Source organism: Eretmochelys imbricata, chromosome 23 (genome assembly GCF_965152235.1).
Source record: "Eretmochelys imbricata isolate rEreImb1 chromosome 23, rEreImb1.hap1, whole genome shotgun sequence".
NCBI classification, from domain to species: domain Eukaryota; kingdom Metazoa; phylum Chordata; order Testudines; family Cheloniidae; genus Eretmochelys; species Eretmochelys imbricata.
The window spans coordinates 15,932,694-15,959,748 of NC_135594.1; the positions used below are offsets into that span (position 1 = coordinate 15,932,694).

The 27,055-nt window shown below is 64.8% G+C and overlaps 2 protein-coding genes across 3 annotated transcripts; one reads left to right on the forward strand and one right to left on the reverse strand.

Moving 5' to 3' along the window:
• Positions 1 to 623: 623 nt before the first annotated feature.
• LOC144279163 (uncharacterized) lies at positions 624 to 4,669 on the forward strand. 2 transcript variants are annotated; one of them, XM_077840640.1, is made up of 8 exons: positions 624 to 724; positions 1,456 to 1,700; positions 1,854 to 1,938; positions 2,259 to 2,386; positions 2,712 to 2,830; positions 3,014 to 3,146; positions 4,168 to 4,264; positions 4,536 to 4,669. In XM_077840640.1, exons 1-8 carry the CDS (start codon positions 655 to 657, stop codon positions 4,580 to 4,582), a joined length of 924 nt encoding a protein of 307 aa, XP_077696766.1. In that variant the 5' UTR covers positions 624 to 654; the 3' UTR covers positions 4,583 to 4,669. The 2 variants fall into 2 exon arrangements, with proteins under 2 accessions (XP_077696766.1, XP_077696767.1); XM_077840641.1 differs by having other exon boundaries at positions 1,875 to 1,938.
• Positions 4,670 to 7,043: 2,374 nt separating this feature from the next.
• On the reverse strand, positions 7,044 to 25,929 carry RBM10 (RNA binding motif protein 10). Its single transcript, XM_077840606.1, has 24 exons — positions 25,806 to 25,929; positions 21,717 to 21,825; positions 20,714 to 20,897; positions 20,416 to 20,601; positions 20,115 to 20,184; positions 18,379 to 18,452; positions 16,788 to 16,874; positions 16,405 to 16,465; positions 16,077 to 16,250; positions 15,490 to 15,650; positions 14,971 to 15,068; positions 14,792 to 14,879; positions 14,315 to 14,483; positions 11,679 to 11,842; positions 10,840 to 10,984; positions 10,395 to 10,486; positions 10,129 to 10,296; positions 9,447 to 9,596; positions 9,088 to 9,153; positions 8,727 to 8,912; positions 8,390 to 8,464; positions 7,777 to 7,880; positions 7,348 to 7,477; positions 7,044 to 7,239 (listed from the first exon to the last, which is right to left on the reverse strand). The coding sequence occupies exons 2-24, from the start codon at positions 21,731 to 21,733 to the stop codon at positions 7,114 to 7,116; spliced, it is 2,775 nt and encodes a 924-aa protein (XP_077696732.1). The 5' UTR covers positions 21,734 to 21,825; positions 25,806 to 25,929; the 3' UTR covers positions 7,044 to 7,113.
• Positions 25,930 to 27,055: the final 1,126 nt, after the last annotated feature.

Genomic DNA, 27,055 nt, shown 5'->3' on the forward strand with positions numbered 1-27,055 from the left:
GCCAGGCCCCGATTCCTCTGTGTGTCCCCCAGCCAGGTAACAGGCTACTGCTGCTGCCAGCCGAGGGAGTCACCCCGAGCTGCCCCCCCCAGCTGTGCCCTGTCATGGGGGAGGGGTCCCTGCCTGCCCCCGGGGGAGGGGCCAGAGGGGGGACACTGGGTCCCCCTACACTGGGGGTGGGGCCTATGGGAGGGGTGGAGCCACGGCAGGAGGTGGGCCCCAAACTCCTGAGTCTGGCTGCAGAGGCACGGAGTGGGGCTGGGGTGGGGTGGGGAGCGCTGAGGCAGGCCCTGCCACCCCATTGGCCAGCTGTGGAGAGAGGGCGTGGCCAGGCAGGGATCCTGCCACCCCTTTGGCCAGCTATGGAGAGAGGGCGTAGCCAGGCAGGGATCCTGCCACCCAACTGGCAAACTGTGGAGAGAGGGCGTGGCCAGGAGGGAGCCTGCCATCTGATTGGCCAACAACTACTAAGGGGCGTGGCTTGAGGAGGTGTCTCAGTTCGGAGAGGCGGGAGGGGGCGGGTTTTACAACATGCCTCGTGATCCGATTGGTCGGGGGGGGGAACCGACCCGCTCGGCCCCTGATTGGCGAGGGGGCGGGGCCTGAGGCGAAAGCCGCTCGACTGTGATTGGCTGGAGGCGGGGCGGGGGTGTCATGGCGGCTCCCGCGTGGTCCGAGCGGGTCCGGGAGCTGCTGAAGCGGATGAACAATTTCCACGAGCCCGGTGCGGGGCGGGGCCTAGCGGGGCGGGGCGGGCGCGTGGCCATGGTAACCGGCTCCTGCAAGCGGCGCCTGCTGCAATCGGCCGACACGAGATGAGGCCCTGGCCGCCCCTTTAATTCTTAAAGGGGAGGTGAGCGAAGGGGGAAATGTCAGCCGACAAACAATACTGGCTACGGACCTTTAATTCTTAAAGGGGAAGGAGGGGGTGGAAAATGAGCCGACAAAAAATAACCTACTGCCCTTTAATTCTTAAAGGTGCGGCTGTGAGGAGAGAATTGAGCCGACAGAAACGAATGGTCTGTTGTTGTTAAAGGGGCGGGCCGGGGAAGGAATTCGCTGGCGGGAATGGCTGGGACTCACTCACGTGCTTCACTACTTAAAGGGGCCGGGCAGGGAGCTGGGAGACTTGTGACCCCCTTTAACTGTTAAAGGGGCAGGATTTAGTGGCGGGAGGGGACCACAGAGCTAATTAAAGGGACAGGTGGGGGGGCTCAGGGGGGCAGGGGGCTCTAGCCGCGGGGAGCAGGTGGGGGGCGCCATGCTGTGGGAGAAGTGGGGGGAGGCACAGTCCTATAGAGGGGCTTGGGGGGCACTGAACTGCAGGAAGAATTTGGGGGGCTCGGTGCTGCAGGGGAGGCTCAGGGGGTGCTGTGCGGGGGCAGGGGGCTGCAGGGGCAGCACTGAGCTGCAGGGTGTCTGCGTGGGGGGGTCTAACCGTGGCCCTCTCCCCAGGCTCGTCCCGGGACCAGTGCCTGCCGTTCCTGGTGGCGGGGCAGCGCGTGGGCTCCGTGCCCGCCCCGGTAGCCCAGCGGCTCCAGGGCTACCCGGCTGTGTTCACCGTGTGCCCCGGGCCCGGCCACCTTGAGCTCCACCCACAGCTGGCGTCCCACGAGCAGCGCACGGCCGCCGTGGGGCAGGTGCTCACGGAGCTGCGCGACCTGGGGGCTTTCCCCTGCCTGCGTGAATGGAGAGACGAGGTGAGGCCGGGTGCCCAGCCCCTGCGGGGGAGTGGAGGGACTCCTGGGTTCCATCCTGGCTCTGGGAGGGGAGGGATGTCTAGTGGTTACAGCCCCTAACCACTGGGGGGGGGCAGGGCGGGGCAGGGGTCCAGGACTCCTGGGTTCTCTCAGCTGGCCCCCTTGTCCTTGCAGCACTATGAGGTGATGCCCCGGTTCTGCGACCCGCCTCTGTTCAGCATGGAGCGCGCGGCCACCGGTGAGTCCTGCTGAGTGGGAGTGGTGGGGGGAAGCCTGCGGGGCACAGCGGGGGAAGGGAGAGGGGGGATAGTGGGGGTGTGGAATGGGGTGGGGAGGGCAGACAAGAGGGAGGGGGTGGAGTGGGGAGGGGAGGACCTGGGGGGCAGAGTGGGGGTAGAGTGGGAGTGTGGAATGGGGTGGGCAGGGCAGACAGGAGGACGGGGGGGTGGAGTGGGGAGGGGAGGAGCTGGGGGGCAGAGTGATGGCCTGGGGTTTGCTCCCACTCCCCCAGGGTGGGGAAATCCCACGCCCCCGACTGACCCTCCCCCCCCTCCTCAGCGCTCCTGGGGGTTCGCTGCTACGGCACCCACCTGAATGGTTACACCTGGCGCGGGGGCCGCCCCTGCATGTGGCTTGGCCGCCGCGCCCCCACCAAGCCCACCTACCCCGGCCGGCTGGACAACCTGGTGAGGGGGGCACCGCAGGGGAGGGGCACGGCCCTGGATGCAGGGGGCAGAGCTCCAGCGGCGGGGGAGGGGGCAAGGAATCTCCCGCCCCCCCATAGCAGGGGGATGGTTCTGACACAGCTGGCTGCACCCATGGGTCTGACATGGTGGGGGTAATGTGTGTGTGTGGGGGGGGCCCTCTGGTTCTGCCCCTGGCAGGGTACAGTGTGTGTGTGTGTGGGGGGGGGGTGCATGGGTCTGACCTGGGGGATGTACCACGCTGGAGGGGCCCAGGGGGAAGTACCCCACATGCAGGGCACCACCCTCACTCCCTGCTGTCCCACAGGCGGCGGGGGGCATCGCGGCGGGGCTGGGGGTGATGGAGACGCTGGTGAAGGAGTGCCAGGAGGAGGCCTGCATCCCCCCCACGCTGGCAGCCAAGGCCCGGCCTGTGGGCACCATCAGGTAACTCGGGGGGCGGGGGGATCAACCCCTCAAGCCCCTCCCCCTTCCTCTCTTCTCTGACCCACCCCAGCTCCTGGATCTGCCAGGGTGCTGAGCCCATCTCCAAGGGGGCAGTGGGGGGGAACCAGGCAGGGTCCAATTGGGCACTGCTCCCCCCCATTGACCCCCTTCCCTCCCCCACAGCTACACCTATGAGGACCATCGGGGCATCTTCCCCGAGTGCCAGTTTGTTTTCGACCTGGAGCTGCCCGAAGACTTCGAGCCCCGCGTGGGCGACGGGGAGATGCAGGAGTTTTACCTGTGGGGCCTAGATGAGGTGAGCAGGGGGCGCTCGCCCCTGGCGGTCGCTCGCCCCTGGCGGTCAGGGCCGGGCGCTGGGGGGGGGGGGGGGGGCTGGGCAGGGGGCGCTTGCCCCTGGCGGTCAGGGGCCGGGCGCTGGGGGGGGGGGGGGGGGCTGGGCAGGGGGCGCTCGCCCCTGGCGGTCAGGGCCGGGCGCTGGGGGGGGGGGGGGGCTGGGCAGGGGGCGCTCGCCCCTGGGCGGTCAGGGCCGGGCGCTGGGGGGGGGCTGGGCAGGGGGCACTCTCCCCTGGCGGTCGGTCAGGGCCGGGCGCTGGGGGGGGCTGGGCAGGGGGCGCTCGCCCCCTGGCGGTCAGGGCCGGGTGCTGGGGGGGCTGGGCAGGGGGGCGCTCTCCCCTGGCGGTCAGGGCGGCCGGGCGCTGGGGGGGCAGCGCAGAGTGTGGGGCTGGGCAAGGGGCTCTCACCCCTGGCAGTCAGGGCTGGGTGCTGGGGGGGCTGGGGCAGGGGCACTCGCCGCTGGCGGTCAGGGGCCGTGGTGCTGGGGGGGCGGCGCAGAGTGTGGGGCTGGGCAGGGGGCTCTCGCCCCTGGCAGTCAGGGCCGGGTGCTGGGGGAGGCGGCGCAGAGTGTGGGGGCTGGGCAGGGGGCTCTCGCCCCTGGCGGTCAGGGCCGGGGTGCTGGGGGGGGCTGGGCAGGGGGCGCTCTCCCATGGCGGTCAGGGGCCGGGCGCTGGGGGGGCTGGGCAGGGGGCGCTCTCCCCTGGCAGTCAGGGCCGGGTGCTGGGGGGGCTGGGCAGGGGGCGCTCTCCCCTGGCGGTCAGGGCCAGGTGCTGGGGACGCCGTGCTGCAGGGAGGGGGGCATGGGCACCCCCCAGGCAGTTAGTGCTGCCGCTCCTGCCCCTGTGGCTGCCCCGCCCCCAGGGAGGTTGTGGTGCTTATCACATTTCTTAGGGAGCCCCGGGCACTGTTGTGTGTGGTCGTTCCCCAGCTGCTCCGCCCCCAGAGGTGGCTGCCGCTCAGTGGAAGGCCTCTCGCCCCCACAGGTGAAGAACGCCATCGCCTCTGGTGACTTCAAACCCAACTGCGCGCTGGTCGCCCTGGATTTCCTCATCCGGCACGGCCACATCCAGCCCCACCACGGTAAGGGGACAGCCCTGGGCTTGGCTACCCAGGCCTGCGGAGCAGGAGCGAGGGGCACCAGCAGGGCCTGCGGGGTGGGGGGCGGAGTCCAGGGCTGGGCAAGCAGGGGGGCTGAGGGTTGGGAGTGAGGGGCACCGGCAGTATTGGGGGAGAGCCTAGGGGGCTGCAGAGCGGGAGTAAGGGGCACCGCAGGGCCTACGGGGCAGGGGGGTGGGGCTGCGGGTCAGGAGTGAGGGGCTTCCACCAGCCTCAGCCCCTGTTCTTCCCCCAGAGCCCCACTACGCCGAGCTGGTCGAGGGGCTGCACCGGACCCTGTGAGAAGTCGCCGCTCGTCTCCGCTTCTGCTGCCCCCGCCCAGCGACCACCGCTCCTGTGCCCCCGGCCCCTGCCTGAATAAAGCCTGCCTCCCCCCAGCTGCTGGGTGCGCCTGGTTCTGGGGGAGCGCAGGGAGACACACACGGCGAAAGGGCCCATCCGCTCCAGCAGGGGGCGCAAGGGAAAACACACACACAGCGCAAGGGCCCGTCCGCTCCAGCAGGGGGCGCAGAGAGACACACACACGGCGCAAGGGCCCGTCCCCTCCAGCAGGGGGCGCAAGGGAAACACACACACAGCGCAAGGGCCCGTCCGCTCCAGCAGGGGGGCGCAAGGGCCCGTCCCCTCCAGCAGGGGGCGCAGAGAGACACACACGGCGCAAGGGCCCGTCCGCTCCAGCAGGGGGCGCAGGGAGAACACACACACACGGCGCAAGGGCCCCGTCCCCTCCAGCAGGGGGCGCAGGGAGACACACACAGCGCAAGGGCCCATCCGCTCCAGCAGGGGGCGCAAGGGCCCGTCCTCTCCAGCAGGGGGCGCAGAGAGACACACACGGCGAAAGGGCCCGTCCCCCTCCAGCAGGGGGCGCAGGGAGACACACACGGCAAAAGGGCCCATCCCCTCCAGCAGGGGGTGCAGAGAGACACACACACGGCGCAAGGGCCCGTCCCCTCCAGCAGGGGGCGCAGGGAGACACACACAGCGCAAGGGCCCATCCGCTCCAGCAGGGGGCGCAAGGGCCCGTCCTCTCCAGCAGGGGGCGCAGAGAGACACACACGGCGAAAGGGCCCGTCCCCTCCAGCAGGGGGCGCAGGGAGACACACACGGCAAAAGGGCCCATCCCCTCCAGCAGGGGGCGCAGAGAGACACACACACGGCGCAAGGGCCCGTCCCCTCCAGCAGGGGGCGCAGGGGAGACACACACGGAGCAAGGGCCCGTCCCCTCCAGCAGGGGGCGCAGAGAGACACACACGGCGAAAGGGCCCGTCCGCTCCAGCAGGGGGCGCAGAGAGACACACACGGCGCAAGGGCCCGTCCCCTCCAGCAGGGGGCACAGAGAGACACACACGGCGCAAGGGCCCGTCCCCTCCAGCAGGGGGCGCAGGGAGACACACACGGCGCAAGGGCCCATCCGCTCCAGCAGGGGGCGCAGGGAGACACACACGGCGCAAGGGCCCGTCCCCTCCAGCAGGGGGCGCAGAGAGACACACACGGCGAAAGGGCCCGTCCGCTCCAGCAGGGGGCGCAGGGAGACACACACGGCGAAAGGGCCCATCCCCTCCAGCAGGGGGCGCAGGGAGACACACACACGGAGCAAGGGCCCATCCCCTCCAGCAGGGGGTGCAGAGAGACACACACACGGCGCAAGGGCCCGTCCCCTCCAGCAGGGGGCGCAGGGAGACACACACGGAGCAAGGGCCCGTCCCCTCCAGCAGGGGGCACAGAGAGACACACACGGCGCAAGGGCCCGTCCCCTCCAGCAGGGGGCGCAGGGAGACACACACGGCGCAAGGGCCCGTCCCCTCCAGCAGGGGGCGCAGAGAGACACACACGGCGAAAGGGCCCGTCCGCTCCAGCAGGGGGCGCAGGGAGACACACACGGCGAAAAGGCCCAACCCCTCCAGCAGGGGGCGCAGGGAGACACACACACGGAGCAAGGGCCCGTCCCCTCCAGCAGGGGGCGCAGAGAGACACACACGGCGAAAGGGCCCGTCCCCTCCAGCAGGGGGCGCAGGGAGACACACACACGGAGCAAGGGCCCGTCCCCTCCAGCAGGGGGCGCAGAGAGACACACACGGCGAAAGGGCCCGTCCCCTCCAGCAGGGGGCGCAGGGAGACACACACACGGCGCAAGGGCCCGTCCCCTCCAGCAGGGGGCGCAGGGAGACACACACACGGAGCAAGGGCCCGTCCGCTCCAGCAGGGGGCGCAGAGACACACACACGGCGAAAGGGCCCGTCCGCTCCAGCAGGGGGCGCAGGGAGACACACACACACGGCGCAAGGGCCCGTCCCCTCCAGCAGGGGGCGCAGAGAGACACACACACGGAGCAAGGGCCCGTCCCCTCCAGCAGGGGGCGCAGGGAGACACACACGGCGAAAGGGCCCGTCCGCTCCAGCAGGGGGCGCAGGGAGACACACACGGCGAAAGGGGCCCGTCCCCTCCAGCAGGGGGCGCAGAGACACACACACGGAGCAAGGGCCCGTCCCCTCCAGCAGGGGGCGCAGGGAGACACACACGGCGAAAGGGCCCGTCCCCTCCAGCAGGGGGCGCAGGGAGACACACACACGGAGCAAGGGCCCGTCCCCTCCAGCAGGGGGCGCAGGGAGACACACACGGCGAAAGGGCCCATCCCCTCCAGCAGGGGGCGCAAGGGCCCATCCCCTCCAGCAGGGGGCGCAGAGAGACACACACACGGAGCAAGGGCCCGTCCGCTCCAGCAGGGGGCAACAGGGACACACAGTCATTTTTCTCCTTTAATTAAAAAAAAGTTCATAGTCCCCCCTGCAGGGGGAGTCTCCGGGGGCGGGGCCTCACTCAGCCTCGTTGAAGCGGGTCAGCATGGTCTTGTGCAGCGTCTCGCGGTACGACTCGGCGGCCGAGACCCCGTAGGAGCTGCCGCGGGCACCCAGGCCAGAGCCACGCACTCGGGTCTGCGCCTGGGGAGGGGGAGACCTGGTGAGATCAGGGACCTGCCCCTCGGAACCACCCCCAGCCCCTGCCCCCCCAAGGGTGGCGGGGCTCCCTGCTCGCCCTGCCCCCAGTACCTCGATGGGGGTCACGATGCCTTGCTTCTTGCGGCCCAGGCCACTGCCCTCCTTCCAGCCCATGGCCTGCAGCATGCGGCTCCCAATGTTATCGCTGCCCAGCCCGTCCCGCGTCGGCTGCTCAAAGTCTCTGCGGGGAGAGCAAAGGGTCAACGGCCGACGCACCTGATAGCGACAGCCCATGAGGGGACGGGGACGCAGCCACCTCTGGGGTGGGGCAGCTGGGAACAGCCCCACACACGGCCACTCGCGCACTGCAGCGATGCAGCCACCTCTGGGGCGGGGCAGCTGGAGAACCACCACACATAACACTGCATGGGGACAGCTCCGCCAGCGCGCTCAGATGCAGCCACCTCTGGGGAGGGGCGCTCCTGGAGGGCAGAGCTCCGCCAGAGTGGGCGGGGCAGCATGGCGGCGGGGGGGGCTTACACAGTGGCAGGCATCACAGCGGAGTACTTCCTCTTCTTGGGCTCCGGGGGCTCGGGGACGCCGTACTTCTCCCTGCGCTCAGCCGCGCGGTCCCGGTACTTCATCTGCCGGGGGAGGGCCCGTTAGAGCCAAGGCCAGGCCCCACCCCCCACTGTGCCCCCCAACCTCTCCCTGGAGTCAGCGTGCCTCCCAGCCCCACCCCCCGACTGTACCCCTCAACCCCTCCCTGGAGACAAAGTGCTCCCCCCGCCCCACCCCCCCCGTGCCCCCCAAACCCCCCTGGAGTCAGCACGCAGCCCCAGCCCCTAGACCCACCCCCCACTGTGCCCCCCAACCCCTCCCTGGAGTCAGCGTGCCTCCCAATCCCACCCCCCCACTGTACCCCCCAACCCCTCCCTGGAGTCAGCGCGCCGCCCCAGCCCCTAGACCCACCCCCACACTGTGCCCCCCAACCCCACCCTGGAGTCAGAGCACCGCCCCAGCCCCCTGCATTCTTCCTTCCCCACTGTTCTGGTGCAGCATGGCCCGCCCATTATCCCATCCGCGCCCCCGGCTATACCCCGCCATGCCGGCCCCCCTGCCCTGGAGGCCCACAGCCCAGCCCCCTGCCCACCTCCATGTCGTTCTTCTCCAACGCCTCCAGCTCCTGCTCCGACAGGTGGGCGCGGCGGTGAATCTCCAGGTTTTGCTGCAATGAAAGGAGAAGGTAGGTAGGAAAACCCCTGTCGCCCCCGGGGAGGGAGAAGCTGAATCGGGGCTGGCGCCGCCTCTGGGGAAAAGGCCCTGGGCCCCATTCCCCACCCCGGGGATGGATGGGAGCCAGCACCCCCTAGAGTGGAAGAGTCCTGTGCCCCATTCCCCGCTCCCCTGAGCCAGCCAGTCCCTGCCCCAGGCTGGATGGGAGCCGGCACCCCCTGGAGGGGCCAGGCCCCGTGACGCCCCCCTCACACCTTGTGCAGCCCAGAGAGCTGCTGGTGGCGGATCAGCGCCTCCTTGCTGGGGAACTGCCGGCGGCAGAGCAGACAGGCCAGTTTGTGCCAGTCCGTGAGCTTCTCCTCCCGGTCAGACGCCCGCTCCGGCTCCTCCTCGCTGTCGCTCTCCCCGCTGTACGCGGCCACCAGCCCCCGCGGCGGGCTCTGCGGAGAAACAGCGCTGTGGGGCCGGCTGGTCATGGGGGCCCCTCACCACGACACGCCCTGCCCTCCCCGAGCCAGTCCTGGCTCCCAGCCCGCCCCGGCTCTAACCCACCGGACCCCACTCCCCTCCCAGAGCCGGGAGGGGCCCCAGGCTCCTGCAGCACTGGGCACTTACCAGCCTGTCGTCGCTGGCCAGCTTGGACAGATCCATGGGCGTGTGCTGCCTCTCTGCCAGCGCCCCCTAGGGGAGAAGCACAGTGGTTGAAATCAGCCAGGGGCCCTGGCAGGTTCACCCCGCACCCACCTCCCCCGTTGGACCCCATGCTTCATGTGGGGGCATCAGGGGCAGGCCGGGGTTGGGGGGGCAAGGGCCTGCCCGGCCAGCCTAGAGCCTTCGCTCTTCGAGGAGGAGGCAGGGTTGGGCAGCTCAGGGCCGGGGGGCCTGGCACGGCACCGGCACCTGTGGGCATGGAGGGATGGGAAGGGCTGTGGGGCTCCTGGCAGGGCCGGGGTTTTCCCCCATGCTGGCCGTACCTTCTTCTCCAGGATGGCGTAGCCGGCGTCGGCCGTGGCCGACTCGCGCCGCTCGTCCTCCCGCAGCGAGCTGATCGGCTGGAAGCTGTTCTTGAAGTTCTCCTTCTGTTTGTTGAGGCTGCGGGCCCAGCGCTCCATGTCCTTGGCGATCTGTGGGGGGGCAGGGGGCTGTCAGTGGGGCGCTGACCCCATGTTGGGGGGCAGGGAGGGAAGCTCATAGACAGGCTGCAGGATTCTCCTTCACTTTCTGTCCCAAGCTTCTGATGCTGGTCCCCAGCTGCCGCACCCCAGAGCTGGCTGCATCTCAGCGTCGAGCAAGCCATTCCCATGCAGCGTTACGTGTGGCTGTTCCCAGCCACCTCACCCCAGAGCTGGCTCCATCTCAGCACCGGACGAGCTATCCCCATGTGGCGTTACATGCAGCTGTTCCCCAGCTGTCCTGCCCCAGAGGTGGCTGCATCTTGCCAGTGAAGGCTGGGCTAGCAACACCTCTTGTGCATCTAGAGCCAAACTGCTTAACAGGCTGGATGGAAAAGGGGATCATGCAGCTCCCTCGGGGGGGGGGGGGGGGCAACCTCTGCTGAGCAGCGGGTGAGGAGAGGCAGCGCGGGGGAGGCCCTGTCCTACCCAGACGCCCGAGGGGGCCAGGGCACAGCACTCCTGGGGGGCAGGCAGCACCCACCTGCTGAGCTGTTTTAGTCTTGTGTTTCTCCTTCTTCTCCTTGCCCTCCTTGCCGCTGCCCCCAGAGCCCTCCTTGTGGGCGTCGGCACCCTGGTCAGAGGCCGGCACGTAGGTCCTGCGCTCGCCATCCCAGTACAGGTACTGCTGGCTCTGTGCATTGTAGTAGTACTGTGGGGCCGGACAGATGGGGGGCGTCAGGTGCTGCAGGCTGTGCCCCCCCCTCCGTCCGCACCCTTCCCCCCCAGGCTGCACCCCCCTCAGCTCACCTGGGAGTTGGGGTCATAATAGAGACCAGTCAGCGGGTCGTAGTAATAGCCGGAGGTTTCGTCATACTGGTAGGTGGATACGTCTGGGACGGCTGGGGGGCGCAGAGCGGGGCTCAGCTGGGGGCGGGCCGGGAGGGCCAATATCCCAGCCCCCCAACAGCCCCCCCAAAGCAGAGTTACCCCTCCCGACATAGCACATCCTCCCCAACAGCCCCAACATCCTCCCCACACCAGGGCCCTCCAACCCCCTCCCCTGCCCAACGTGGCACCCCCCCCCAGAGCCCCACACATCCCCCCACTATGGCGCACGCACCCCCCAGAGCCACCACACTGGTCCCCGTGAAGCATGGCCCTCCAACCCCCAGAGACCCCCCAGTGTAGCACAGTCCCACTCAGCCCCAACAAGGCCCCTCCCACCGATGCACCCCTCCAGCCCCCCACTCACGGTACTGGCCGTAGGGCTCCTGCGGCGCGGGGGTGGGCAGGGGCAGGCCGGTGCTGGGCACGGGGAGAGCGGTGCTGCTCGGCTGGGCTGGGCTCGGCGTCTCCGGCTTCAGCACGGCCGGGGACACGATGGTGTAGGGCTGGCTCTGCGGCAGGACGGCAGGCAGTGGGGAGGCCGCCAGGAGAGCCCCCCGACCCAGAGCAGGGTGGGGACACCCTGGGGAGAAACCCCCTCATAGCCCCGGGCAGAACCCCCAACCCAGAGCAGGGAGGAGAGACCCCCTCCCATACAGGCCCCGCTGCCCCCAAGCAGAGAGGAGAGACCCCTCCATACAGCCCCCGCCAGCCCCCGAGCAGGGAGGGCAGAGCCCCGCCCTCCATACAGCCCCCGCCAGCCCCCGAGCAGGGAGGGCAGAGCCCCGCCCTCCATACAGCCCCCGCCAGCCCCCGAGCAGGGAGGGCAGAGCCCCGCCCTCCATACAGCCCCCGCCAGCCCCCGAGCAGGGAGGGCAGAGCCCCGCCCTCCATACAGCCCCCGCCAGCCCCCGAGCAGGGAGGGCAGAGCCCCGCCCTCCATACAGCCCCCGCCAGCCCCCGAGCAGGGAGGGCAGAGCCCCGCCCTCCATACAGCCCCCGCCAGCCCCCGAGCAGGGAGGGCAGAGCCCCGCCCTCCATACAGCCCCCGCCAGCCCCCGAGCAGGGAGGGCAGAGCCCCGCCCTCCATACAGCCCCCGCCAGCCCCCGAGCAGGGAGGGCAGAGCCCCGCCCTCCATACAGCCCCCGCCAGCCCCCGAGCAGGGAGGGCAGACCCCCGCCCCGAGGCCAGGCCGACAGCCCTACCTGGGCAGTGGCAGCAGTGCCCGCTGTGGTGCCTGTGGTCTCGGCCCCGCCGGGCGGCTGGTACACGACGGGCACGGCGGTGGTCTGGGCGGCGTGGGGGAAGCTCTGCAGGACGGGCACTGGGTCGACACCCGGCACACCAGGCTCTAGGGTCGGCTCCACCCCTGTGAGGGCAGGGGAGAGCGAGGGTGAGGGGAGGTCCCCAGAGACCCACTGCCCAGGCTGGAGCCATTCAGGACTCCTGGGTTCTCTCCCCAGCTCCAGGAGGGGAGTGGGGGCTAGTGGTTAGAGCTATGGGGCTGGGAGCCAGGACCCCAAGACACTCATAGAATCATAGAATATCAGGGTTGGAAGGGACCTCAGGAGGTCATCTAGTCCAACCCCCTGCTCAAAAGCAGGACCCATACCCAACTAAATCATCCCAGCCAGGGCTTTGTCAAGCCTGACCTTAAAAACTTCTAAGGAAGGAGATTCTACCACCTCCCTAGGCAACGCATTCCAGTGTTTCACCACCCTCCTAGTGAAAAAGTTTTTCCTAATATCCAACCTGAACCTCCCCCACTGCAACTTGAGACCATTACTCCTTGTCTTGTCCTCTTCTACCACTGAGAATAGTCTAGAACCATCCTCTCTGGAACCACCTCTCAGGTAGTTGAAAGCAGCTATCAAATCCCCCCTCATTCTTCTCTTCTGCAGACTAAACAATCCCAGTTCCCTCAGCCTCTCCTCGTAACTCATGTGTTCCAGACCCCTAATCATTTTTGTTGCCCTTTGCTGGGCTCTCTCCAATTTATCCACATCCTTCTTGTAGTGTGGGGCCCAAAACTGGACACAGTACTCCAGATGAGGCCTCACCAATGTCGAACAGAGGGGGACGATCACGTCCCTCGATCTGCTCGCTATGCCCCTACTTATACATCCCAAAATGCCATTGGCCTTCTTGGCAACAAGGGCACACTGCTGACTCATATCCAGCGTCTCGTCCACTGTCACCCCTAGGTCCTTTTCCGCAGAACTGCTGCCCAGCCATTCGGTCCCTAGTCTGTAACGGTGCATTGGATTCTTCCGTCCTAAGTGCAGGACCCTGCACTTATCCTTATTGAACCTCATCAGATTTCTTTTGGCCCAATCCTCCAATTTGTCTAGGTCCCTCTGTATCCTATCCCTGCCTTCCAGCGTATCTACCTCTCCTCCCAGTTTAGTATCATCCGCAAATTTGCTGAGAGTGCAATCCACACCATCCTCCAGATCATTTATGAAGATATTGAACAAAACCGGCCCCAGGACCGACCCCTGGGGCACTCCACTTGACACCGGCTGCCAACTAGACATGGAGCCATTGATCACTACCCGTTGAGCCCGACAATCTAGCCAACTTTCTACCCACCTTATGGTGCATTCATCCAGCCCATACTTCCTTAACTTGCTGACAAGAATACTGTGGGAGACCGTGTCAAAAGCTTTGCTAAAGTCAAGAAACAATACATCCACTGCTTTCCCTTCATCCACAGAACCAGTAATCTCATCATAGAAGGCGATTAGATTAGTCAGGCATGACCTTCCCTTGGTGAATCCATGCTGACTGTTCCTGATCACTTTCCTCTCATGTAAGTGCTTCAGGATTGATTCTTTGAGGACCTGCTCCATGATTTTTCTGGGGACTGAGGTGAGGCTGACTGGCCTGTAGTTCCCAGGATCCTCCTTCTTCCCTTTTTTAAAGATTAGCACTACATTAGCCTTTTTCCAGTCATCCGGGACTTCCCCCGTTTGCCACGAGTTTTCAAAGATAATGGCCAATGGCTCTGCAATCACAGCCGCCAGTTCCTTTAGCACTCTCGGATGCAACTCGTCCGGCCCCATGGACTTGTGCACGTCCAGTTTTTCTAAATAGTCCCTAACCACCTCTTTCTCCACAGAGGGCTGGCCATCTATTCCCCATGTTGTGATGCCCAGCACAGCAGTCTGGGAGCTGACCTTGTTCGTGAAGACAGAGGCAAAAAAATCACTGAGTACATTAGCTTTTTCCACATCCTCCGTCACTAGGTTGCCTCCCTCATTCATTAAGGGGCCCACACTTTCCTTGGCTTTCTTCTTGTTGCCAACATACCTGAAGAAACCCTTCTTGTTACTCTTAACATCTCTCGCTAGCTGCAGCTCCAGGTGCAATTTGGCCCTCCTAATTTCATTCCTACATGCCCGAGCAATATTTTTATACTCTTCCCTGGTCATATGTCCAACCTTCCACTTCTTGTAAGCTTCTTTTTTATGTTTAAGATCCGCTAGGATTTCACCGTTAAGCCAAGCTGGTCGCCTGCCATATTTACTGTTCTTTCGACACATCGGGATGGTTTGTCCCTGTAACCTCAACAGGGATTCCTTGAAATACAGCCAGCTCTCCTGGACTCCTTTCCCTTTCATGTTAGTCCCCCAGGGGATCCTACCCATCCGTTCCCTGAGGCTCCAAAGCTTCTAAGTGAAAGGGGGGAGGAGAACCCCACCGAACCCCATGGCGGGGTAAGAGGCTGCCACAATTCAACCTGACCACGACAGGGGATCCAACCCCTGCCCCCTCCCAGCCCCCAGGTGGTGGGAGGGTAGCGCCAGGGGCCGGCCCTATGTCCCACGCCCGCTCTCACCAGTGGCTGCAGCCTCCCCGTTGGTGCCGGGCTGGGCTGGGGAGCCCTTCAGGTAGGCGTGGGAGTAGAGGGCCGGCTCCGCGCCGTAGGCCTCCTCCTGCTGGTAGTAGGCGTAGTCGGCCGGCTGCTCCTCCGAGGCTGCCCAGGCCCCCTCACTTCCCTGTGATGCCTGGGGGCAGAGGGCAGGGTGAGGGGACCGGAGGGCACCACCAGCCCCCACCCCTCATCTGCTGTGGGGGCAGGGACCCAGCCAGCAGAGCACCCCCCCGCAGTGCCAGGTGTGGGGGCGTCCCGCCAGCCAGCCCCATCCAGGCTGGAGCCACATGGTCCACACTCCTGCAGCAGGAAGTCCCAGGGATTAACGCCCCGCCACACACCCCTGCAGCAGGGGGTCCAGGGGATTAACACCCCCCCACACCTCCCGATCTGCCCCCCCTTGGCGAGTTACTCACGAGGCCCCGGGCAGGGCGGGGTTACCTGGGAGATGGCCCACTGGGCCGCAGCAATCGCAGTGCTGGCGACAGAGGCGGCGCTGATTCGGTTACTGTCGGAGGAGCCCATGTCCCTGTGGGGGTGGGGGAGAGGGAAGGGACCTGTCACTCTGTGGGATTGGGTGGGGGCCCCCCACCCCCCGCCCCTCCCGCCCCTGCACTCACCGCTTGGAGCCCTTGGCAAATTCCACGTTGATGGTCTTGCCGTCAATGTGCAGCGGGGGGTGGAGGGCCTGCAGGATCTGCAGCAGCTGGGCTGCCTCCTGCGGGGGGCAGATGGAGTGAGAGGGGCCCAGACCCGCCCAGGCCTCTCCAGCCACACAGCCCTGCCCCACCCCGCTCCCCTCCCAGAGCCGGGGAGAGCACCCAGGAGTCCTGGCCTCCAGCCCCCCCTGCTCTAACCAGCAAACCCCGCTCCCCTCCCAGAGCCGAGGAGAGAACCCAGGAGTCCTGGCCTCCAGCCCACCCTGCTCTAACCAGCAAACCCTGCTCCCCTCCCAGAGCCGAGGAGAGAACCCAGGAGTCCTGGCCTCCAGCCCCCCCTGCTCTAACCAGCAGACCCTGCTCCTCTCCCAGAGCCGAGGAGAGAACCCAGGAGTCCTGGCCCCCAGCCCCCCCGCTCTAACCAGCAGACCCCGCTCCCCTCCCAGCACCAGCAGAGCCCCGGGGGCCTCGGCGGCTCACCACGATGGTGGCCAGCTGGATGAAGGCGAAGCCGCGGTTGAGCTGGGTCTGCTTGTCTTTGATGACGCGGACATTGGAGGCGGAGAGCACCGCGTAGGGCGCCAGGGCCGCCAGGATCGACTCCAGGGTGCTGTGCGGGTTCAGGTTCCGCAGGATGATGGCTGGGGGGGGGGGGGGGGGACAGCGTGAGGAGGGACTGGACACCCCCCCCCTCCGGCCCTGCCTAACAGGCCGCCCCCCATAAGGTCCCACCCACCAGCAGCAGCCAGGCTCCGCCCCCTTAGAGCCAACCCAACTGTTAGGCCCCACCCCCTTGGGGCAAACCCACTGCCAGTCAGGCTCCAGGCCCCACCCTCTTACAGCCCGCACCCCATCAGCCAGACACCCCCACTTAGAAACCCCCCTGCATTGGTCAGCCCCGAACAATTCCTCCCAAGTACCCTCCATCCACTCCACCGACCTGGGCACCGGTCCCACTGCCCCGTCACCCGATACCCGCTCCTGGCAACCGGAGGGCTCCCCCAACCCCACTCCCTGCCCCCTGCTCCCCCCCATGGCCCACCCCCCACCGCTCGACCCCCACTCACTGTCGTTGGCGTTCTCAGCGCAGGGCTCTGACGCCTGGGCCAGGGGCTGCGTTGCTGACAGCACCGAGGCCTGGTAGGGCTGCGGCAGGGGCAGCAGGCCCTGACTCAGCTCCCGGCCCGACAGCGCCACCAGCTGGTCTAGCCGGCTCCCTGGGGGCAGCTTCTGCTCGGCCTCTGGATGGGGCAGAAAGTATGTATTAACCTGCGGAACTCCCTGCTGCATGATCTGATGGTGGGGAGAGGAATAGCTCAGCCAGGGCATTAACCTGTGGCATTCTCTGCAGCAGGGTCAGATGGGGGGCTAAAACCAGCACTGTTTCTAGCTCACCTGATTTGGGTACGCCACATTTAAAGCATTTCTCCCTTCGTTTGAAATTCTGCACTCCACACTGCAACAGGAATTAACAAGAGACTCTTAATGGAGAAAACCCTCTGCTGAGGCCCCTGCCATGCTCGGCCCTGACTGCCCCCTGCCCAGTCCCCTGCCCCTCTCCCCGCAGCACAGCGCCCCCAGTGCCCAGCCCTGACTGCCAGGGGAGAGTGCCCCCTGCCCAGTCCCCTGCCCCTCTCCCCGCAGCACAGCGCCCCCAGTGCCCAGCCCTGATTGCCAGGGGAGAGTGATCCCTGCCCAGCCCCTGGCCCCTCTCGCCACAGCACACTGCCCCTCAGCTCAGTGGCCATTACCGTAGGATCACAACCCCACTCCTGTACCTTGCTGCAGAGCCAGTCCTCATTGATCTTGGGCTTGGGGTCGCTGTAGTGCATGGAGACTTTCTGGCCCAGGATGCTGAGGGAGTGCTGCCGGGGGAAAGGCAGAGTGGTGAGCGCCGGCGGGTGGCGGGGGGCACCCGTCACTGCCTCAGCAGAGAGAGAGAGAGAGATTTAAACCCTTCTGCTGAACGGATGAGGGAGGGGAGGGAGGGAGGGAAGGGCCGCAGGCCCGGAGACGTTTGGGTCTCGGCTACGTGGCTACCGCAAAGCTAACCTGTGCCGGCCCAGCATTTGGGGCTGCCGGCACGGCCGGCTCCGAGCTACCAACGGCTGCTAGGATGGAGGGAGTGGATGAGAGAGAGAGAGAGAGAGAGAAAGAAAGAGAGAGAGAGAGAGAGAAAGAAAGAGAGGGCAGCCATGATCCAAGACACCCGCGCGGCACAACACCTGACACCGCTGGGAACCACCGATGCGTGCCCTGCTAGCCAGCGGCTCCTCCGGCAACCTCTGGGCCACCACCTCGGCACAGCCCCCACCCGCCCCCTCGGCCTATCTGCTCTGCCTACGGCCCTGCCGGAGCCTGATCCGACGGCCTCTCGCCGCGCTGCCTCGATCCCCTCCTGCGCAGCGCCCCACCCCGCAAAGCACAGCGTCTCGGCCACGCGTGGCGGCTCCCACTGGGGACGCCCGCCCACGCACTCGGTCCGGCTAGGAGAGGAACGGAGCCGCGCAGGTCAAGGGGTGTTGTGAAAGCCAATTCCAATCCACCAGCTGGCCAGGGAGACCAAGATCTCAGGGCTATGGGGCCTGGAGGTTGGTCTGACAGGTGCTCGCTCTTCTGCCGGCGGGCCTCCTCCGGGTCCGGTGGGCACAGGCTTAACGAAGGCTGATGCCGGGCGCCCTCCCTGCCCTAGCTCCTGGCGCTGGCACTGCCATGGGAAAGCTCGCAGCCTGGCCCCCCGTGGGAGACTGGAGATGGAGTGACCCCCTGGAGGGTGGGAGGGGGGCCAGGTGCCAGTGTCTGGGCCCTGCGGCACGAAAAGGGCTGATGCCATCACTCAACATCCACTTCTGCCATGCACTATGTCGCACTGCCTTCCAGAGCGGGACACAGAACCCAGGAGTCCTGGCACCCATCACTGCTGCTCTAACCACTGCACAACACTCCCCTTGCAGAGCCACAGAGAGAATCCAGGAGTCCTGGCTCCCAGCCCCCCCTGCTCTAACCACTAGCCCCCACTCCCCGCCCGAAGCCAGGCAAAGAACACATGCATCCTCATTTCCAGCCACCCACCAGAACACACTTGTCGGAGACACGGAGAGAACCCAGGAGTCCCGGCTCCTGGTCCCCATGTTCTAAACACGCTCCCTCCCAGGGCTGGGAAGAGAACCCAGGAGTCCTGGCTCTCAGCCCCCCCCCGCTCTAACTACTAGACCCCACTGCCCTCCCACTGCTCTGCCTCTAAGCACTAGTGAATCCTTAAGGGGGTGGGGGGGTGATGCTCTCCCTGAGGGGCTGGAGCAGGCCCAGGCGTGTGGGTCAGGCAGTAACAGGAGCAGTACTTGTGGGGGTCAAGTGCGGCAAAGCAACCTGATTGGCTTCCATCCATCGGGTAGCGTCCTGCAAGTGATTAAACTCGACGAAGGCGAAGCCGCGGCTCTGACCTGGAGGACAGCATTCAGATACAGACGCAGTGTGTTAGTCAACAGATCCAGCCAACATCACGCACCCTCTCGCTGCACCCCCTGGGGCGGGGCCGGGGGCGCGGAGGGGGCACCCGGCCTGGACACGGGGTGGGGGGCAAGGGCAGGGGAAGCACCAGCCACGCAGCCAAGGGGCTGCTAGCATAATAGAGCCCCGGAGTCCTGGAGCCCCCCCACCCCCCCAACCACTAGACCCCACTCCCCTCCCAAAGCCCAGGAGAGAACCCAGGAGTCCTGGCTGCTGGACCAGCTTCCTCTCCACTTGCTCATGCTGCCTCCCCAGAGCATCGCTTTCCCCTAGGGAGAACAGGCTCCAGCCCCCCCCCTCACCGCTCAGTGTCCTAGGACCCGGCTCTGGTCACAGGCACCCCTAGCATCATGCTGGAGTACTGGTGTGAGCACAGTCTGCAGGGCAGAGTGCCCCCTGCAGAGCTTCCTGCCCCATAGCAGGGCGCCCCCCAGCGCCCGGCCCTAAGTGCCAGAGTGAGCACCCCCTATAAAGCTCCCCACCCCATAACACAGCCCTGACTGCCAGGGGAGAGCCCCCCGGCCTGCAGCACAGCGCTCCCCAGTGCCCGGCCCTGTCTGCCAGGGGAGAGCACCCCCTGCCCAGCCCCCACACTCCCATCCAGGTCTCCCAGTCAAGCACAGGTTTTGCTCTGTCCCATCGCACAGACCCCTTTGCCTTTAGCTCGGCCTGGCTGAGGGTTCCCAAGCTAGGGGGCTGGGAGTAAGGACTCCAGTGGGGGTAATCATCGGTCCCTCCCCCCCCCCCACCTCCACTGAGCTACGTGGGACGAACACAGCAGGCCCAACCCCCAGACGAGACCCCCTGGGCTGGATTATTGGCTCCCAGCCCAGCGCCGAGGCTCTGGATCCCAGCATGCGGTGCTCCCAGCACTGGGCCAGTGCATGCTGGGAAACATCTCTGCAGGGGGCTGTGCCTTGAGCTGGCTGGAGGGGCCCCTGGAAAGTAGGGTTCCTCTCCACAGCGCCCCTGTGAGGCCTGGCACAACACAGGACTAACGCAGAGAAAAAAATATAAATATATACACACCCTGCTTTGGAAGGAGAGAGAACACTGGCTGTGTGTGAGTGAGTGAGTGAGTGTGCAACACACACCAAGGAAATACCTTCGAGACAACAGCCAACTCACCTGTTCAGCCCAGCCCATCCTGGCCATGCGCTCCCCAGAAAGGCTGGCCCAGTGCCGGCGTTCCCTAGCGCTGGCTCACTCTGGGAGGAGAAGCGGGCCGCAGCAGAACCCAGCCGCGGCCTCTAGTACAGCTCCATTCCGGCCAGGGTTCACGCCCAGCAAGGAGAGGGCGAGAGGGGCACGCGCCTGGCCGTGGATTCCTCCGCGCTCTCCAAGGACAGGGAGAGAGCAGCGAGTGCGGGATCTGCATGCAGACTGACCAAACCGGCCCTGCTCTGCACGGACCCACGGGCAAGGGACTGGTACCAGCCAAAAGCCTGGTGCGGGTTGGGAAGCCGGCTGCACCAGGGCCTGGGTAGTTTCTGCCAGCGAGAGAGACACACCGACCGCGCGCACCGCAGGGGGAACCGCCGCAGGCTCCTAGCCAGAAAGGGGGGCAGGAGGCAGAACTGTGAACAGGAGCTCACCTGAGGCTTTGTTCCGCATCAGCCGCACCTCGCGGGGCTGGATCCCATGCGCCTGCAGCTGGGCCCGGATCTGTGGGGGAGCACACACAGAAGGGACACAGTCAGCACCATCCACCTCCAGGGTATGGACAAGGGGAAACTGAGGTAGAAGGCGCCACTCATGTGAGATCATGCATTGATCCATGGAAAAGCAGCTCCCAGCACCCTCCCTCCCCACAACCACGAGACCCCGCTCTCCTCCCAGAGCTGGGGAAAAGAACCCAGGCATTCTGGTTCCCAGCCCCACCCCACCCCGACCTACATCGTTCTCGGAGGCGGACTGGGGCAGCATCCTCAGCATGACGATGCTGCTGGCCTTCTGCTCCTCCTCTGGCTCGGGCCGGTAGTCCTGGTCGCGGTAGTCCCCGTCGCCGGGGTAGCCCAGGGGCTCGGTGGGGCTGTCCCGCTTGCGCTGAGTCTCTGACCCTGAAGAGGCCTCGTAGGAATCCTGGCAAGAGAGGATGGGATCAGGGGAGCCCGGCACTCGCGTCCCATCCCCATCCCCGGCAGAGAGGCCCGCCCAGCCCCACAAGACTACAGCCCCTGGGTCCAGAGCCCACCTCGGCGCTCTGCTCCTCGGATGAGTCATACTCGTTAGCGGCCTCGTGGCTGCTGAAGTCGCGGGGGTACGAGCGGTAATCCATGTCCCGATAGTCGTGGTCTCGCTGGGTCCGCCCGTCCACGCTGTCGTCCTGGGACCGGTCAGCAGCGCCGTATCGGCCCGTCCGGTCCCCACGGCCACCTCTGAATCATAGAATATCAGGGTTGGAAGGGACACCTCAGGAGGTCATCTAGTCCAACCCCCTGCTCAAAGCAGGACCAATCCCCAATTAAATCATCCCAGCCAGGGCTTTGTCAAGCCTGACCTTAAAAACTTCTAAGGAAGGAGATTCCACCACCTCCCTAGGTAACGCATTCCAGTGTTTCACCACCCTCCTAGTGAAGAAGTTTTTCCTAAGATCCAACCTAAACCTCCCCCAATGCAACTTGAGACCATTGCTTCTTGCTCTGTCATCAGCTACCACTGAGAACAGTCTAGATCCATCCTCTTTGGAACCCCCTTTCAGGTAATTGAAAGCAGCTATCAAATCCCCCCTCATTCTTCTCTTCCGCAGACTAAACAATCCCAGTTCCCTCAGCCTCTCCTCATAAGTCATGTGTTCCAGTCCCCTAATCATTTTTGTTGCCCTTCACTGGACTCTCTCCAATTTCTCCACATCCTTCTTGTAGTGTGGGGCCCAAAACTGGACACAGTACTCCAGATGAGGCCTCACCAATGTCGAATAGAGGGGAACGATCACGTCCCTCGATCTGGAGGGAATGAGGGGTGTAGGTTCAGCACCGTTGGCTGCCAGGGCAGAGCACCCCCTGCTGAGCCCCCGCCCTGCTCCACGCCCAGCCCTGCCTGCCAGGGCAGAGTGTCCCCAGCCCTGCTCCCTACAGCACAGCGCCCCTCAGTGCCTGGCCTGCCCAGCCTCCTGCCCCACAGCACAGCGCCCCCCCAGCATCCCCAGCCCTCCCGATACAGGGGCGCACGGGCCCATTGGCGTGGGGAGATGGTACCTCCGTTCATACTCCATTTCCTCCTGCAGCGGGTCAGCGCTTCGGAACAGGCCAGGCTCTTCGGTGGGCACTCACCACACAGCACTGCCACCAGCTGTGTCCACAAGCCCTGGAGGCAGAGAGAGCGGGGCGGGCGGGGGTTAGCATGGCCGTCCACAGGGCGCGGGGAACGAGACCCATGAAATCAACCAAGTAGTGCCAGACAGATGGCATCAGGGGCTGAGCGAGGATCTTGACACAGCCCCTGCTAGCCCAGCCCTGGGCTCCCCACCAGCCCTGCCAGCGTCCGTCACTCCCGACCTGCAGCCCCCTGCTTGCCCAGTCCTGCCACTGCCCCTCAATCCGAACTCATGGCCATGCCAATCCTGGTCTCCCATATACACATGTGAAGGAAGAGTCTAGTTGTTGGTTGTTTTTTTTTGGTGGGGAGGTTGGGAGCCTGGACTCCTGGGTTTTCTCCATGGCTCTGGGAGGGGAGCAGGGTCTAGTGGGTCAGAGATGGGGGGAGTGGGAGTCAGGAATCAATGCTCCAGTCCCAGCTCTGTCACCCACTTTCCCTTTGGCTCTCAGCATGGCCCTTCCCCTCCCCGGCCTCTTCTCCCTGGCAGGAGCTGAACTGAGGAGCTAAGGATCCCATTAGCGCTTTTGGCCATGGCACTGCTGTGGGAGGTCCGGCTCAGCTGCCTGTCCGTGCTGCTGAGGCCTAGATCCTTCCCAGGAACCCATTCCGCAGGAACGGCCTGCACACCGGGCTCCTAGAAGTAAGTATTCCTAGAAGCCTCTGGCTGGATTAAAATGCAGAAACGGTACCTGAACCCCCCCCAACACCAGCCTTAGCAGCTCAGAATTCATCCCTCAGTCTGGTTCCATGCAGGAGACTGGTCACATCCCAGGCAAATAGTTCAGAGCACTAATGTCTCACAGCAGTAGCGACAGGAAGAGACCAGAGTAAGACTTTCTGGTTTCTGCGAGGCTTCACCGTACAGAGTTTCCTGAGTTATTTTAACTTTAAACAATGTGACACACCAAAATGAAGTTCTAAAAATAAATAAATGGCACCAAGATGCAACCAAAGAGGTAAGACGCCAGCTACATCCCGGCTTCCTCACTGCACTATCAAACCAGATTAGATCGTGTTCCAACAGGTGGCCAACTGACCAGCTTCCCAAACCTAAGGAGCACATGATGCATGCAATCCCAGAGTAACACACACAATTCTTCCCTTAGCAGCAGGTAACGTAAGGGTAGCAGCCAGCCAGTCCCACTGCCCTGGGGCTGGATCCGACCCAGCAACACCAAGAGGGGAAAGACCCTAGGTCCCATTCCCCGCCCCCCTTGAGCCAGCCAGCTTTGCAAGCACGCGGCCCCACACAGCATAGGCTGCGATTTATTTAATTCTTCCCAGCAAGTAGCAGACTCAGCACCCCCAGGCTACGGATCCTACCTTCACTGGACACCTGCGAACTTGCTGGGCTCTTAGGCAGCGAGAGGAGGAGTCCGATGGAGGGGGCGGGGGGACACTACCCAAGCTCCACCCACAACCCCAAAACATCCCCCCACACAGATTGATTCCTCCAGGGCCTGGGTTGCTTTGCCCCGAGCTACATGCAGGGGCTGGTCTCCCCATATGCTAACAGTTGCTATTGATTATTTCTATTGCAATGAGTCCTGAGACGATACCCACTTCCCTCTGCAACTAGCCAGAAGGTCGGGCATCATTGCACTGGCCATGGTGTGGCACATACACACAGCCCCTCTGCTCAGCATGCACACACACACACCCCGGGTACCCAGCTCTCTACACCCTGCTTGCCAATATACAGCCCAGCTGGAGGTCTCTGTCGCAAGACACAAAGCCTGCCTGTCTACCCAAGATCAACTCTCTTGCACTGACGCCGTGAAATGGTCACAACCGATACCGAGAGGGCAGGAGCCTATGGAACTGGCTCAGAACCCTGCCAAGCACTCTGCGGTTCGATTCTCCACTCAGACTGCTGCAGGCTCGCCACACCTCCAACCAAATGAGCCGCGCTTTCCGGAGCTGAGCGCAGGCTGCCAGGGACAAAGCTGGACGGGAAGTGGGAGTCTCTCTCCCCCTCGGCTCCAAGCCTGCAACACCGACCCACTTTCCCGCTGAGATCACGCTGACAAGGTACCCCCGCAAAGGGGGGTCCCAGCTGTGCTGTGGGTGAGGCTGCCTGCAGCACCTCTGAACTCCAGGTCATCCATCTCTCTGGGGCTCAGGTCCTCCTTTGCCAAACAAGCTGTTGAACCTTGCAGCAGCTGGGAAAGGACAAAGCTGCCAGGGCTTCCCAGGTCTGAGCCAGCACGGGACAGAGGACAATGGAGATCCCACCAAACCAGGAGTGACAAAGCAGGAATTTGATGCCTGTGTGTGCCTCAGTTTCTCTCCATACTTTGCACTGCTACCCAGCGGGGGGTGAAAGGGTTAACACGTTGCTCTTGGATCAGAGCTAGAAACATGTATCATGTAAGAGCCTGGAGTGGAATGAAGGGGTCTGGACTGGTCCACTGTCTAAAAGCTGGGGCATAGCACCCATCCTGGGCTTCATGACACCAGGCCCTTCTGCTGATGTGTGAATCCCAGGGAGATGAAGCCAACAGCCTGGGGTCACACGGAGACAAAACGCGGAGCCTGTGAAACTCATTGCCACAAGGTGACACTGAGGCAGGATTAAAATCAAGGGTGGGGCAATTCTAACAAGGCTTCAAAACCGCAAAGCAAGCCCCACACACAAGCCGACCTTTCATAAATGGGAGCTAAGAGGAGACAAGTCATCCCGTCACAATTCCTTGCCTCTTTTCCCCGACAGCATCTGGTACTGGCCCCTGGCAGAGAGAGGATATGGGGGAGCCGGAGAGGAGGGAACATGGCGTAGGGAGCATTCTCTCCTAGGCACCTGTCTCTGCTCCCCCTCCAGGCCTGACTAAACCCCGGCTCTGCACTGACCTGCCACATAACCTCAACCAAGCCAACCCTCTCGGCACCTCCACAGCCCTTCCCAGACTTTCCCCTGCCTAGCTAGCAGACAGGAGCTGTCTGTACAGCGCCCGGCACGGCAGGGGACCCCCAACCCCGGGCAGGGTCTGCATAGCGCCCGGCACAATGGGAAGGAGGGAGCCCCCAATCCCAGTCTAGACTCCACCCTCTGCTGGCCCTATCGTGACCAGATCGGGGTATTTTTATCTAGAGTCCAGCTGCCCACTTGGCCGGCCACCCCCCCGCCAAGGTGAACCCGCGCCTCCTCGTCGCTCCCTTCACCGGCCTCACCCACCAGCCGCCTTCCCCCTCTTCAGGGCTCCCCCCAAACCCCTCGCCTCTTCCCCACCCCCAAAACCGCCAGGCCAGGACCCCTCCCCATTCCCAGACCCTCCCCCCCAACTCAAGCCCAACCCTCACTCCAGACTCCCCCTCCCCGTCAGTTCCTCCCTCCCCCCCGGCTCCTCCCCTAGACGCCCCCCACCCACATGCTCCTCCTCCCCCAACACCTCTCCCCACAGACTGTCCCAGCCACCAGCCCAGCCAGCTCCCCAGGCCACGCCCCCGCCCCACAAGTTCCTCCCCCAAAGCCCTCCACAGGCTCCCCCAGCCCAGCTCCCCTCCCCTCTCTGCCAGCTCCCCAGGCCACGCCCCCTCCCTACAAGCTCCTCCCCCAAAGCCCCCACAGGCTCCCCCAGTCCCCAGCCCAGCCCCCCCCCCGCCAACTCCCCAGACCACGCCCCCGCCCCACAAGCTTCTCCCCCAAAGCCCCCAGCCCAGCCCCCCTCCCCTCTCCGCCAGCTCCCCAGGCCACGCCCCCGCCCCACAAGCTCCTCCCCCAAAGCCCCCCACAGGCTTCCCCAGCCCAGCCCCCCTCCCCCAACCCCCTCTCCACCAGCTCCCCAGGCCACGCCACCGCCCCACAAGCTCCTCCCCCAAAGCCCCCCACAGGCTCCCCCAGCCCAGCCCAGCCCCCTCTCCCGGACCCCCAGACCACGCACCCCTCCCCCCACAGGGTCCCCAGACCAAGTCCCACCCCTACCGGCCCCTCCCCCCGCGCTCCCCCTCGGCCCCGAGGCGGCGCTGACCTGGGCCGCGGCAGGCCGCTGGCCGGGCAGGACACTCCTCGCGCGCGCGCGCGCCCCCGACACGCAAGATGGCGGCGGCGCCAGCGGCCGAGTCCTGGCGACTCCCGGCGGCGGAGAACGTGGCCACGCCCCCCGCGCGCCGGCTCCCACCCCACCCCGCGCGCCCATTGGCCGGGGTGCCCCGATCCCATTGGCCGGGAAACCTGCCGCTCCGCGTGCGCCGGATGGGTGGGACCGCGTCCAGTCGCTCCCACAGGCGCTCGCGGCACCGCCCGGAGTCCCCTTGAAGACCCGCCTCCACTGACAGGGGATTGGTTGGACTGTGAGACGGCCCGCCTCTGCTGGCAGATGAATGGTGGGTGGGCATTAGGCCCTGCATTATTCATTGGTGATTGGTGGAAGTGGCACAGGGCCCGCCTCTGCTCGCAAGGGATTGGTGAAAAGGGTAGGTTTCAGAGTAACAGCCTGTTAGTCTGCATTCGCAAAAAGAAAAGGAGTCCTTGTGGCACCTTAGAGACGAACCAATTTATTTGAGCATGAGCTTTCGTGAGCTACAGCTCACTTCATCAGATGCATACCGTGGAAACTGCAGCAGACTTCTGCAGTTTCCACGGTATGCATCTGATGAAGTGAGCTGTAGCTCACGAAAGCTCATGCTCAAATAAATTGGTTCGTCTCTAAGGTGCCACAAGGACTCCTTTTCTTTTTGTTTTAAGATAGCGACCTTCATGTCTGTGATTGCGTGACCAGAGAGATTGAAGTGTTCTCCGACTGGTTTATGAATGTTATAATTTTTGACATCTGATTTGTGTCCATTTATTCTTTTACGTAGAGACTGTCCAGTTTGACCAATGTACATGGCAGAGGGGCATTGCTGGCACATGATGGCATAAATCACATTGGTGGATGTGTAGGAAAACGGTAGAGAGTCCGTTTCTGCTCGCAAGCGATTGGTGCAGCCTCTCACTGATCCCGCCTCCAGGTCATGACCCAAAAAAGTGACTCATGGCTCACTGTCCTGACGTCATATAACGTCACGACGTGACGACTATGTTTGTGTCATCAGTGTGCGTTGGGCAGTGACGTCATCACAGCGCGCTGTCAAGGTGCGCGGCAATAACATCCGATGACGTCACTGATCTAGTTGTGATGTCATCATGGGGCCAGCCCTTCTTCGGGGGGCTCCAGCACCTCGGTGACGTCCACACGCTACAGGCACCTCACTGCACCCCCGGGTAGGAGCCGGACAC